General features: G+C 41.9%; 1 protein-coding gene across 1 annotated transcript in view; it reads right to left on the bottom strand.

Moving 5' to 3' along the window:
- TBC1D25 (TBC1 domain family, member 25) overlaps positions 1-8,997 on the bottom strand; it is a 28,573-nt gene extending 19,576 nt beyond the window's left edge. Inside the window, exons 1-3 of the mRNA XM_006876651.1 lie at positions 8,875-8,997; positions 6,421-6,530; positions 993-1,147 (exon numbers count right to left, since the gene is read on the bottom strand). Coding sequence (XP_006876713.1) covers positions 993-1,147; positions 6,421-6,530; positions 8,875-8,994 — 385 coding nt within the window. The 5' untranslated portion in view covers positions 8,995-8,997. The remainder of the gene's footprint in view (positions 1-992; positions 1,148-6,420; positions 6,531-8,874) is intronic.
- Positions 8,998-14,882: the final 5,885 nt, after the last annotated feature.

Below are 14,882 nucleotides of genomic sequence, written 5' to 3'. Positions count from 1 at the left end.
AATCATTCATTTAGTCCCAGATGTGCATGTGAGTTCACAATTTTTTGTTTTAAAAAACTGCAAAGCTGCAGTAAAAAGAATACATTGAACTCCATACATTCTTTCATCTAGCTTCCCTATCTGGTAATACTTTTTTGCTGTATTTGCTTTACTTCATGCTTTCTGTATACCCTTATTGTTTTTTGACAAATTATTTTCAGATATCATGACACTTCACTTGTAAAATGTGCAACTGGTTTTTCCAAGACATAACCATTATACCATTACCACACCCAGGAAAATTAACACTGATACAATACTATTATCTAATGAATGGTCAAATTCTTGGGACCATGTCTTAATTTATCTGTGTGCTCCCAGGGACCAGGCACAGGCAAAATTGTGACGAAACAAATATGAAAACAAAAGAGGCCAACAGATGAAAGGAACAAAGGACTGAGCAAGAGCTCAAAAAATGATAATGGGTACAGAATGAGAAAATGAATAATATGACAACCATTACTATAATAAGCATTGGTATGTTTATATTTGGCTATATTATCATATCATATTGTATAACTACAATATACTATTGGAGTCCTGGTGTGAACTACGAGGTTGGCGGTTCAAGCTCACCAGCTGCTCCTTGGAAACCCTATAGAGGGTCGCTATGGGTCAGAATTGACTCAATGGCACTTACCAACAACATAATATACTATTAGACTACATGCTGTGATATTTTAACAAAATCATTCTAATTAGAGCTAACATTTCTTTTAGCATTCACTATGTGGCTATGTACTGTTCTAGGCACCTTACGTGAAATTCCCTGTTTATTTCTCACAATGGTCCTAAGATATCATTATCTCTATGTTATAGGTATAGAAATTGAGGCCCAGTCACCAGGCTTCTCAGGTTACGGAGATGGGATGTACTGGGAAGAATAGAGTCACAGGCACCACACTATGAGGAAAAGACCCCAGAGCAGTGCCCCCGGGGTACTGGGTACTCACTGTCCTCACTGGGCCGGATGTCTACACGTAATTGCAGGTAAGGTTTGGAGGCAGTGGCAAAGGCCGTGCTGAGGTCCCAGTCAGATAGGAGTGAGAGGTAAGCTTCCTGTCCTAGCCGATCCCGTCCCAGGTAGCTGATGCCAAAGTTCTTTTTCCTGGAAAGAGACATGGAGAAGTCTCAGTGCCTCTAGTATCCTGGTGGCCTCAGGGACAGTTTCCAAAACTAGGAGGGAAAGTATACTGAAAGTGTTGAAAAGAACTTCCTCCTATGTGCTGGGTACTATGCGAAGGGCTGGGGGGGCAGCCTGAGGCCTGGTCATTCACAACCATTTTAATAACACAAACACAGAAACAGATGCACACATGCTTACATCTGAAGAAAACCCTGCAAACTTGTAAAATGTTAGTCCCCTCTGGGGAAGACAACAGAGCAGTTCGGAGATATGAATGGAAAGAAAGGAGCCTGCTTACTATATAAAAAAATAAAGCAATCTGTATGCTTATTAGTTTTCATGACAAAAAAATGCTCATGGGGCATGAGAGGGAAAGTAGGAGTGTTTGCTTAGAGGGCACTGAGTTTAAGCTAATGGTGGTAGAATGATTTGGAAAAGGATAGTGAGAATGTAGAAAGAAACTGTAGAAATGACATATGTTTTGTTAAGCATTTTCACCACAATAAAAAACGTGGTATTTGTTAAAAAATGTTTATCACAAAGTGCAATGATTATGAAATTATTCTTCAGATACATGTATGCAATGTGCAAAGGTGTTGTGTGACCATCACTGTAACCATGGAAACATCCTAAATACCCATAACTTTTGTACTACATGAATGTTACCGTATGCCTGTGCTTCTGTAAAAGAAATGCAACAAAGGGACTTCCGGTAAGATGGAGGACTAGGCAGATGTACTACATGGACTGTGTACAATAAAGATATGAGAGACCAAATAAAACAGACATAGATGAAAATCCAGGAACCCAAAACTTCAGAAGTAAGGTTGAAAAAGTAGAGTGAGCACTTGCTGGGAAGAGAAGCTGCGCAGGGACGGCGAGAGAGGGAGACTGACTAGTGATTGGCCTGCCAGACACAGTGCGACCATCCTGAGCCTTTGTGAGCAGCTTTGGTAAAGAAGGTGGCCTGGCAGAGCAGAGTCACACAGGCAAATGGAAAGGTCCACCCACTGGGCAATAGCCAATACCAGCATCCTATACTACCTGACAAGCCAACACTAGCCAAACCTACCCTGAACTGAAGTGCCTAAATGGTGAACAAAAACACTGTACCAGCTTCCACAGTGTCTCGTGAGACCTTAAGAACACATCAACATACAATCATCAGTTAAATACATATAAAACAACCCCATAATGTCCCAGAGACAACAGACAATTTTAGCTCACACAAGAAGCAAAAGAGAATAGGCTGACACAAATGAGCAAGATGCAGAGTCAGAAAATATTTCTAAGGAAGAAAAGGTAATGGAACTAAATAAAAAAGAATTCAAACGAGTGATATTTAGATACCATCAAAAGACTGACAGAAAGATCAAGGAAAACAAGGAGAACACAGAAAAAACTTTAGAACCCAGGAAAATATTACAAGAACAAACAGATGAAATAAATGCAAATTTTGAAATAATACAAAACCTGCAATTAGAAATCCCAAAGATTTCAGAAATGGACAATACATTGAAAGGGCAAAGTAGTAGATTTGAAGCAATGGAAGCCCGAATTACTGAGCTTGAAGATAAATCTCTCAATGCCAGTATGCTACAAGAAAAAAAAAAAAAGAAAAGAAAAAATCTGAAGAAAGCCTAAGACTTTTGTGGGACACCATGAAGAGGAACAACTTACAGGTGACTGGTATTTCAGAACAGGAAGAGATAATAAAAGCACAAAGAAAACTGTCAAAGAGTTGTTGAAAGAAAACTTCCCTAACATTACGAAAGACAGAAAGATCAACATATAAGAAGCTGAAAGAACCACAAATGGGACCGATCCCAAAAGAAAATCACTAAGACATAATCAAACTTTCCAAAACCAAAGTCTAGGAAAGAATCCTGAAAGCAGCTCAGGAAAAATGAAAAGTTACCTACAAAGGACAACCAATAAGATTAAATTCTGATTTTTCAGCAGAAGCCACGCAGGCAAGAAAGCAATGGGATGACATATACAAAACTCTGAAAGAAAAATACTGCTAACCAAGAATCAAAGCTGTCCCTCAAATGCAATGGTAAAATTAGGGTGTTTCCTGATAAAAAGAAATTAAAGGAATTTGTAAGAATGACCCGACCAACTATACTAAAACCAATAACAGCAGATAACAACTTGAGACTACCATACATGACAACACCACCCAGAACTCAATCCAGATATGTTTTGGTTCTAACTTATCGGTTCTAACTCATGGATCCTGTATAGGGTTGCTGAGGAGTGGCTGGTGAGTTTGAACCGCCAATCTTGTGGTTCAAACTGATCTTTCAGTCTAGTGCTTATCCTAAAGTACCACACCAGGACTCCAGATTCAAGTACTATTGTTGTTGTTAAGTGCCATAGAATCAGTTCCAACTCATAGCAACTCTGTATAGGGTATCCAAGGAGCGGCTGGTGAGTTTGAACAATTGACCCTGTGGTTCAAACGACCTTACGGTCTAGTGCTTTATCCAACAGTGCCACACCAGGACTCCGATCCAGATATAGAAATATTTAAAGTAAAACAAACCTTGGTTGGTTTGTTATTTGCCGTGGAGTTGGTTCCAACTTATAGCGACCCTGTAAAGGGTTTCCGAGGCTGTAAATCTTTATGGGAGCAGAAAGCCTCATCTTTCTCCTGGGAAACTGCTGGTAGTTTCGACCTGCTGATCATGAGATTAATAGCCCGACTCGTAACCACTATGCTACCAGAGCTGAAAATAGAGAACCAGATATATCAATTTATAATGAAGTCAACTACAAAGTAAAAGAAGGGAACAGCGTAGATACAGAATTTCCAAATGACAAGGAAGATAAGTAGATTGCAAGAGAATACAGATTGTTTTAAACAGGAAAAAAAGTTAATTACAATGTAACCTCAAAGAAAACTAATACACTTGTATATCAAAATTTAAAAAAAGGAAAATCGAAAGACTTAGTAAACATGAACACACCAAAATGAAAGTGAGAAGAAACCCCACAAAATGAAACTCAGTACAGAAAATGATGTGGAATAAAGAAACCAGCTTCCATACATATACACACACACATACACACAGCAAAATGACAGCAATCAATTCATACCTACAGATAATTACACTGAATGTAAATGGATTAAATACACTATTCAAAAGACAGAGACACAGAATGGAGAAGAAAACAGGATCCTTCAATATGCTGTGTATAAGAGAAATATCAAAAAGACGGAGGCGACCTAAAGATGAATAGTTAAACAAACTTTGGTCCATACACGCAATGAAATACTATGTAATGTTGAAGAATAATGATGAATCTGTGAAAAACACCTCACAACATGGATGAACCTAGAGGACATTATGCTGAGTGAAATTAATCAATCACAAAAGGACAAATATTGTATGAGACCTTTATAAAAAGTTAAGGCTTTCTTGATAAAAGAAACAATCTATGATGGTTATGGGGGAAGGGGAGAGGGAAACTTCACGGGCTCGAGGGCAGACACATATTATCATGGGTGACAAGGCAGGCAATATATCACAAGAGGGAAGTTAGCAGAGGATGGATGAAGGTAGCGGGACACAGTGTGAAGAATGCAATAGGTAAACTGAATACAGGTAAGTAACTCTTGATACATGGAGGGGATCGCAACCATGAAACGAAGCAAAGTATATGATTTGTTGAATATAAAACTGATAATCTGTTCTGTAAACCTTTACTGTTCTGTAAACCTTTACTCAACTCACAATAAAAGGTTTTAAAAAACAAACAAAAAAGAACTGCAACAAAATAATATCACATCTGCCTCCAAGAGACGCCACGCTTCATCTATTAGGCTGACAAATTTGACAATGTCTTATAATAACTAGTGTACGTGAGAGAAATAGGCATTCATGTTGCTGGTAAGACTATAAATGAGCAAAAAAAGTTTTCCTGCGTAATTAAACAGTTTCTTTTAAAAATGCAACTACAATCAAATATCCATCAGGATTTTAATAGAAAAAGCTAATTTTATTAAATGAAAAGAACACAAAAATACCCAAGAACAGCAAAAGTTGTGTTACATGCATTTTAGAATTAAAAAAACTGTAATGTAAAAGAAGAACATTCAACTATAAAGCTAAACTGATGAAAACACTGGTAAAGCTTGTCTGGACAGCATTTGGAAACATCTGTGGAACTGATTAAAAGTACACATCCGTAATCAGCAATACCACTATAAATGTACTCGATGACTGCTGTTGCTGAGCACCATCAAGTCTACTCCAACTCAGTGACCCCATGTGACAAGAGTAGAACTGCTCCACGGGGTTTTCCTGGCTGTAATCTTAACAGACAAGTCCTGGTGTGGCGCTGTGGGTTAATGCGCTAGACTGCAAAGCTGTTTGAACTGCAAGGTCGGCAGTTCAAGCTCACCAGCAGCTCCTCGGAAACTCTATACAGGGTTGCAACTGACTCGACGGCACTTCACAACAACAATCTTAACAGACGCAGATTGCAAGGTTTTTCTCCTACGGAACTGATGAGTGGGTTCAAACCGCCAACCTTTCATGATGTACCACCATGGCTCTTGGTTTTATAACTAAATTTCCCCCAAATATTCCAAGATATATACATATGTGGCTATTCACCACAGGATTATATGTAATAGTAAAACAAACCAACGTATGTAAGTATGAAGTGCTGTCGAGTCATTTCCAACTCATAGCAACTCTGTTTAGGGTTTCCAAGGAGCGGCTGGTAAGTTTGAACTGCTGACCTTGCAATTCAAACCAACCTTTTGGTCCAGTGCTCATCCTACAGTGCCACACCAAAACTCCTAAACAAACAAAAGCACAACCAAAAATATGTGTTGCCTATCACTCCACAGCTAAACCTGGCCACCTGGTCTTAGACTAAGTTGTTGTTGTTAAGTGCCATCGAGTCGATTCCAACCCATAGAGACCCTGTATGGGGTTTCCGAGGAGCAGTTGGTGAGCTTGAACCGCCGACCTTGCAGTTCAAACGGCTTTGCAGTCTGGTGCATTAAACAGCCTCATACCTGCATGGCAATGAGCAGAGCAGAATGACCAACTCAATGTTTGAACAGCCAGTACGCTGCTCAGAAGCTCTGGCTATTATATATATGTCTTACAGTTTTTAATTGGAAGAATTGGTTCTTATCTAACAAGTAGAGTTGAACAACAAACAAACCGAATATTAAAATAACCCCTATTGAGGTGGGTAGTCCACTGGCCAGTCCCCAGAATTCCCTCACTCACCCGTTCAAGTCAAAAGCTCTGATGAGGATGTGCTGTAACACATCCAGAGACGTGATCTGGGGGTCGACAGCGAAGGAACGGAATTCAGGCGGCAAGAAGCTCTCACACTTCTGCGGAGAGAAGACACGGGGCAGGCCATGAGGGGCCACATCACCATGCTGAAGTACAATGAATGAGGTACAGAGCGGTAGAAGACAAGGCCAGAGGTGACAGGAGACAGAGAGAGGAGGGCATTCTGATCATGGTGAGGACTTTGGTTTTTGCTGAGTGAGGGGGGAATCACAAGAGGGTTCTGAGCAGAGAAGGCACTTGACCTTAGGATTTAACAGGATTCTTCTGGCTGCTAGGAGAACAGATTGGGGGGTTAGACGAGGGAAGAAGCAGTCCAGGGTGGAAGAGGTTGTTGTAATAGTCCAGGCCCCCAACTCTTTTTCTATGAGTGTATCCCCAGGGCTGTGGCACTGTAGGATCAGCACTGGACTGCGAATCACAAGGTTGGCAATTCAAACTCACCAGCTGCTCCTCGGAAACCCTGTACAGGGTCACTATGAGTCAGAACCAACTCAATAGCGCTAACAACAGCATCAATATATTCAGTCTGTTGTTATTAAGTGCCATTGAGTAAGTTCCAATTCATAGCATAGCAATTCATAGAGTTGGTAGGTTTAAACAGCCGACCTTGCGGCTAGCAGTCAGTCCAGTGCCACACCATAACTCTAAGTCCAGTCTGACTCCACTTAGCTGTCCACCATACTGTAACTAATGTCAGCACATTTATCTATAACAGTCGCCTGCTTACACTTCTTCAATGGCAACCCATAACTTGTAGGAGAAGGCCCTGGGTCCCCAGTCAGCCTCTCTCCAGGTAGCTCTTTAAAACTTTTACACTTTGGTAGTACCAAACTGCTGCAAGTAACACTGAACATATGACTCTAAGGCTTTGCTTATGCAAATCTGTCTGGAATGTCTTTCCCACTTTCTTCACATGCCTCTTTTCTGAACCCCTAAACCTCTATCCTAGTGCTTCCTCTGGTACCCTGAAACGATCTGTACTTTTCAGAATCTACCCTCTTCTCATTACCTCCACTGCCAGCACTCTGTTCCAAGTCATCATCACTGTTTACCAGGGCTACTGCAGCACTCCTTCTCCTCAGACTAGATACCAAAAGAGGGCCAGCGATAACCTAGAAGACCCCCAAAAGATGGCCTGACACAGTGGCTGCAGCAATGGGTTCTAACATAATAGGATGGCATAGGACAGGGTACTGTTTCATTCTGTTGTATACAGGGTTGCCATGAGCACCTAACAACAACACACCAAAAAGGAACCCTGGTGGTGCCATAGTTAAGTGCTCAGCTGGTGGGCAGTTCAAACCTACCAGCCGCTCTAGTCTGCAGATGTGGCAGTCAACTTCTGTACATTTACAGCTTTGTAAACCCTATGGGGTGGACTCTTGGTGTGGCACTGTAGGATCAGCACTAGACTGCGAACCACAAGGGCAGCAGTTCGAACTCATCAGCTGCTTCTCTAATACAGGTCACTGTGAGTCAGAACCAACTCCACAGCACTTAACAACAAACCCCATGGAGCAGTTCTTCTGTCCTATTGGCAGCAACGGCTAGACACCAAAGACCCTGGGGTCTGTCCCTACCCTTGCTTCTCTAACTGACCTACTCCTCGTCTTCAGTCTCAGCAGCAATGTGGCCACCTAGGGAACACGACAAGCTCATTCCACCTCCCAGTCTTTATCCTTGTCGTTCCCTTTGCCTAGAACAAGCTTCCCTCCCCTTCCACCCCTATATGCAAGACTCCTTTTTAGTGGAGACTGCTTTTTCAGTATCTCCTCTGGGGCTTTCCCTGTATGTTGTTGTTGTTGTTAAGTGCCATTGAGTCGGTTCCGGCCCATAGCGACCCTGAACAGGGTTTCTGAGGCTGTAAATCTTTACGGGAGCAGAATAACCTTGGTTAAAGTAACTCCCTAGTCATCTTTTTTTTTTCCCCTTCATGATACTCACCAGTGTCTGAATCAACAATCTCATTTATTTGGATGTTTGTCTCCCCAACAATCTTGTCTGTTCATCGAGGGTGGAGACTTTCAACACTTCAGAGCCCCTCCATTCCTCAGGGCCCCACCCCTCAATTACTACGGCCCCTCCTCCAACTCTATAGCTTTATCCCTCTATCCATTATCTTCACCCATCCATTCCAGCCTCCACCCTTCCAAATTCAATCTTTCACCTCCGATGTCTCCCTAATGCTCAATGCCCTTAGACCCTGCCCCCGCACTGGCAGGTTTGGTTTCTCCCCCACCATCATCACTCTGCCCTCAAACCTAGCACCTCAAGTAACACCCCGCCCCAAATCTCAGGCCCCGCCCTCCACCCTAGGACGGCAAACGCCTTCCCCTCCCTTGGGACACAGGGGCGGGCAGACCGATCTGCCACCAACCTCACCTTGACTCGGACCCGCACTACCTCCCGCTCCTCCTCCTCAGCCGCCGCTCCCTGTGCTCCCCCGCCAGGCGGAGGCGCTCCGGAGCTGACCAAGTCCAAAGACCCTGAGGGCGTTGCCATCCCGTTGTCGCCCGCTCAGGGGGACGGTCGACTATTGCCCCCTACCCCTTATACTGCGTACACCCTAGAGAGCGGGCGCCCGCGACCCCACCTTGCGCCGAGGCGCAGGCGCACAATGAGCCGCAACGACCCTACCCTCATCGCCCCTCCCACTTGGAACGCCGTGAAGATCTACGCATGCGCCTACCGTGTTGTTGTTAAGGGCCCCTCCCCCAAAGCCGGGCGTTTTGCCTTTTGGTGCAAGCGCCTCCTCAGGTCTCACCTACCCAGGTGTGGCTGCTTTGGCGGTTTACTTCCGGATTCATCAAGCTACTGTTAAAGTGATTTACCTATATTAGGGAGAGAAAACGGGGTGGGCACAGGAGGCTCCTGCGCGATGACGTTAAGGCGCCAGAGTCTTTGCTGACAGATGATGTCATCTTTCAAATACTTGAGATTGCCTCAAATGAGTTTGCTGTATGGAAAAAAAAAAACTTTTTCCAGAGTATTTTTTAAAAAATAGTGTACCATACATATCTCACTTGTATGAAATATTGGAATAAGCAAATGCCTGGAAACAAAAGTATATTCTTAGTTATTAGAGGCTGGAGGAAGGGGAGAATGGGGAGTTTCTGTGTGGGATGATGAACCTTTACAAATGGATAATGGTGATGATTACACAAACAGTGAATGTATGAGGATAAGTAAGAAAGTTGTTGCTAAGGAGTCCTGGTCTGACGCAGTAGGATAAGCACTGGACCGCAAGGTCAGTTTGAACCACTAGGTCAGTAGCTCAAACCCACCAGCCGCTTCTTGGAAACTATACAGGTCGCTATGAATGGTTACAAAGTCATGAGTTGTAACAGATTTGAATGCACTTAACAACATACATACACAGGTTTCTTTAAAAAGGTGTTTATACACATCTCTAGGATCTGTGGATGGTTTCAGACAAGTTCTCAGTAGTGTACTTGTCTTAGTTTCCTTGTTGTTGTTAAGTGCCGTTGAGTCGGTTCTGACCCATAGCAACCCTATATAGGGTTTTTGAGGAGCAGCTGGTGAGCTTGGCCGACCTTGCAGTTCAAACGACTTTGCAGTCCGGTGCATTAATCCACAAGCCACACCAGGACTCCTTAGCATAGTGGTTACAAATCGGGCTGTGAACCTTAAGGTCAGCAGTTGGAAACCACCAGCTGTTCCGCGGGAAAACAATGAGGCTTTCTGCTCCCATAAAGATTTGCAGCCTCGGAAACCCTGTGCGAGGTCACTATGAGTGGGAACCGACTCCATGGTATTTAACAACAACAACATCAGATGTAAAAGGGAAATCACAGGGAGGAAGTAGAATAACTGGGTGTGTAGGGATAGGATTGTAATCATTGAGATGAAACAAAGCATATAGGTTCCTTTAAAAAAAAAAAAAAAAAAAAGGCACCTTTTTGTGCCATAGGGAAAAATACATATTTTGAAGTCAGGGATAATATCAAAATTTTAACAAAACTCAAGTGAATATCTTCCCAAATTATTGAAACTTTGCAATAAATTTATGGGAATGCTGCTCCACATAAAACACAAGTGTTTAGGTGGATCCAGTGTTTTAAGGAAGGCAGGGAAGACCATCAACCTCAATGAATGAAGAAACTAGCTGAAGTCCAGAAACTGGAGAGGAAACCATAGAAATACCATCGATGAAGTTGGGATCTCACATAGTTTAGTATACTCAATTTTAATTCAAAATCTTGGCCTCTGCAAGCTTTTGGCTTGATGGGTGCCAAAAGTTTTGTATGAAAATCAGCATGCCCAAAGAGCTGATTTTTCCATTAATCTTTTAAGCAAGATAGAAACTAATGAAGACAATTTTATGGAACAAATTATAACTGGGGACAAGTCTTGGATTTACCAAAACAATCCAGAGAGCAAGGTGTAATTAAAAAGTGGCATCTGAGGAGATCTGCTGAACCAGGTAATTCACAACAGAGTGAACAGCTTAGAAGATCATAGCATCAGTTTTTTGGGGATTCCAAAGGGGTAATCTGGACAGGTTTTCTCAAAAGGCACAGGACGATCACAAGGGCTTATTAGGAAGAAGCTTTAAAAACACAGAAAACTTCATTGGTGGGAAGAAGTCCAGGAAAGTTGTGCAGAGGAAATTTTTTTTCCATCATGACATGCACCTGTTCATTCTTAAAGGGTAACAAGGGCTGTCCTACAAGAATTTTATTGAGAAAACTTACCCCATTCACCCTACTGTCCTGATCTTGCCCTTGCAGACTTCTTTTTGCTCCCCAAAACTCAAAGAACATAAAAAGAAGCATGATTTGAGTCCCTATAGGATGCAAAAACTGTTGTTTGGATATGATGCAAATTGAAGAGTGCAGAATTCTTTGGGGCCAGGATTAGAGAGATAGAAATGCCACCTTCAGAAGTATATAGACCTAGATGAAGGATATGTCAACAAACAGTAATCTCATATTTTGATACTTTTATTTAATAGTTTCTATGATTATGTAGCAATACTTTTTTACTTTCATAATTTATTGCCACTGAACTGTTCACTTAAGAATAATTAAAGTGAAAATTTTTTCATTACATATATTTTACCTCAATTAAAAATTTAAAAATACTACACAGTAATGTAGTGGTTATGAATCAGGCTGTGAACCTCAAGGTCAGCAGTTCGAAACCACCAGCTGTTTGGCCAGAGAAAGATGAGACTTAATGCTCCCATAAAGACTTACAGCCTTGGAAACCCTGTACAGGGTCGCTATGAGTCAGAACCGACTCCATGGCACATAACAACAACACACACATTTTAATGTACACTATTTTCCAATAGTGAAAACCCATGGAACTGCATATTTATGATGTTTTGCAGTTTCTATATACATGTTCGGAGCCCTGAGGTAGTTTAATACGCTGGACTGTAAAGTAGGTTTGAACCGCAAGGTCGGCAGTTCAAGCTCACCAGCTTGAACCTCAAAACCCTATATGGGGTTGCTATGAGTCGGAACCAACTCAATGGCACTTAACAACAACATATACATGTTCAGAATAGTCATTAAATAATTTATCAAAACAGCTATGTTTATGCTATCTGGAGGTCCTAGCTTTTTGAAGTTTGCCTTCATGTTATTTAATCTATACAGCATATTGAAGTCATGGTGGCTTCATACAATAAACATTGAACTGTGACCCATAATTTTAGCAGTTTGAGTCTTTCGGCTCCCACAAAGATTTAAAGCCTCAAAAACCCTATGTGGAATACCTAAAAGGGGTTCTACAACTTGCCCAGTGATATAGGCCTCATGCAAAGCCTTTACAGAGTATAGAACCTTAGGTGGAATCCTGAGTCCCATCCACAACCTTATGAGGTGAGACATTCCCACTAGAAAAGACAAGCAGACTGGAACAGCTACAGTGACAGAAGATACATCTGCATGATGAACCTGACCTATACTCAGAGTGGTAGTTACTCTAAATACCAACAGAGAGGGAAAGAGTCTTCAAATCAAGTTTCAGTGCTATCCACTCTGTACATGGGGTAGATAGGAACGGGCAACTTAGACACTGGCTATCTAAAATGAGGGGGCAATAAAGGCATGAAGTGACTGGCTTACAAGGTTTCAAGAGGGAGTTTAGCTTAAAGGTATGGGGGGAAAGAATAAGTCCCCACTGAATAGCTGTCATCTTGTCTAGATAGGGCTGGTGAAAGGAGATGGGGATAAGATTCGTAAGATTCAATAGTGAATAGCTGCTATCATGACTAATCGTGACTGTCACACTTGTAAAGGTAGAAGTTTGGTAACAAAAAAAGGGGAGTGGTTAATCTTACAGTCCGGAAACAGAGGACCCTAGGGCCATCAAGAGAGGAAAGCACAAGCAGAATGCGGGGCCTTATCCAGAGAAGCAGCAGCACCAGAAATGGAGGCAATGGAGACGGGGAGTAGCTGAGGACTCTAGATTCATGGACTAAGAAGAGAAGGACTAAGAGCTGGTGGCCAGGAGCAGATGTGCAGAATGTGCCCTTTGGAGATGTAAATTGTTATATATGCCTGAGTGTGTTTTTTTGTTTGTGTGTTTTTTAAAAAGCGAAAATAGATAGAGAGAAATACTGTTAACTGATGGTACACACAGGGGATTATAATCAATGTAATGAAACAAGGTATATGATTTGTTGAATATAAAACCGATGATATGCCCTGTAAACTTTCACTCAATCCACAATAAAAACCTTAAAAAACAACAACAAAAAAAACCTTATACGGATTCGCTGAGTCAGAACTGACTGGAAGGCACTTAACAACAACAACAATCTGTAAATACCAGTTGAACTGGTGAACATATCTTAGACTCTTTTGAAAAAACTTCATGTGTTGCGAAATGCAAAAAGGCATTCTGGTCACTTCATTACACAACATCTATGCAGTCTGAGTTTGGAAAAAGTATTGATTGCTCTTACAAATGTTATTTCTAACATTGTTGTTTTTAAGTGCCATCAAATTGTTTCCAGCCCTTAGTGACCTTATATAGGGTTTCTGAGGAGCGACTGGTGAGCTTGAACTGCTGACCTTGTGGTTCAGACTGACTTTGCAGTCCAGCACATTAACCTACAGTGCCACACCAAGACTCCATTTCTAACATAGGAGTCTTGTAAATGTCTGAAATTCAGGTACAGTTGCAGTGCTGTGTGGATGCTACCCTTAAAGTTAACTTTTTAGAGAAGTCTGCAATTCTATTTTGGTATCTTTTAATGTGTTGCTTTTGTATTGATATTTAAATAAACATCTCTATTTTCTGGAAGGTATAACTAATGGAGAATTTTCTTTGAAGCCCAGGAGAGGGTTATTGGCACATCTCTCTTTTCCGGTGGGCATAGAGTCAAAAACCTCTACGGCATTGCTGGCTTTTTTTGATGGAAACAAGGAGTCTGAGAGTCTGTTTCTCATTTAAATTATCAGGTGGGAAGAACAAACCATTATCCTGGAGCTTAGACTATAACCTGAAGGCATAGGAGCAAATGTTTTACACAAGGATGTGATGTGGTCAGATCTTTCTGTCCTGGTTGTGGAGAGAGTCTTAGATGAAAAGGTACTGGAAGGAAGAAGAACAAAAAGGAGGTCATTGCCATAGTCCTAAGAAGAACTTTTCTTTTTCATTTGTTTATTCATTCTTTTTTTTTTTTAATGCTTTATTGTGAATTATGTGATCGTTTACATGGGAGAACATTAGCTTCACATTGATCCCATCTTATGTCCTTTCCTTGCCATGGTTACAATCCCCTCCATGCATCATCCACCAACCAAAGGGTATACCTCGCAAGCCCTGGTCTTCAGCACCCAACCCCTCTCCCTCTCCGGGTCCAAAGTCCCCCACCACCCACGTCATCGTCTCTGCCTCCATCTCGGGCATCACTCCTTCTCTGGGTAGGGTCCCGCTCTCTGCTCTTCTCCCTTGATGGTCCCAGGGACCTCTGCTCCTAGGCTGCAAAGTTAATCACTTAACTCCCTCTGCCACAAAATGTCTATCTTTACATTTCCAGCCCTTTCAATCAGTCCTAACAACAATTATTCACTATTGTATGGCAAGAGACCTATCATCTTTCATCAGCCCCACCTAGAGATTCTACCTTGCTCCACGCCCTTTGGATCTAGGTTCCCTCTTGAAAGTTTGTAAACCAGTCATTTCTTGCCTCTGTAGCCTCCCCATTCTGGATAGCCGATGTCCAAGCTGCCCATCCCTGTCCTCTCTGTGTATGGAGGGGGTGGAAATGATCCTCACTGTGAAGATTTGTTCCCTCTTTTGAGCTACTGCATCCATAGGTGTAGGTCAAGTTTATCAAATTGTATCAGATTATTCTTTTTTTCCTCTTCTTTCTTCTTCTAGTTGAGCTCTGATCATCTAGTCATTGA

The sequence above is a fragment of the Chrysochloris asiatica genome, unplaced genomic scaffold (assembly GCF_000296735.1).
Source record: "Chrysochloris asiatica unplaced genomic scaffold, ChrAsi1.0 scaffold00404, whole genome shotgun sequence".
Lineage (NCBI taxonomy): Eukaryota > Metazoa > Chordata > Mammalia > Afrosoricida > Chrysochloridae > Chrysochloris > Chrysochloris asiatica.
Note: the sequence above shows the minus strand (reverse complement) of the source record. Positions and strands in the feature narration are given on the sequence as shown.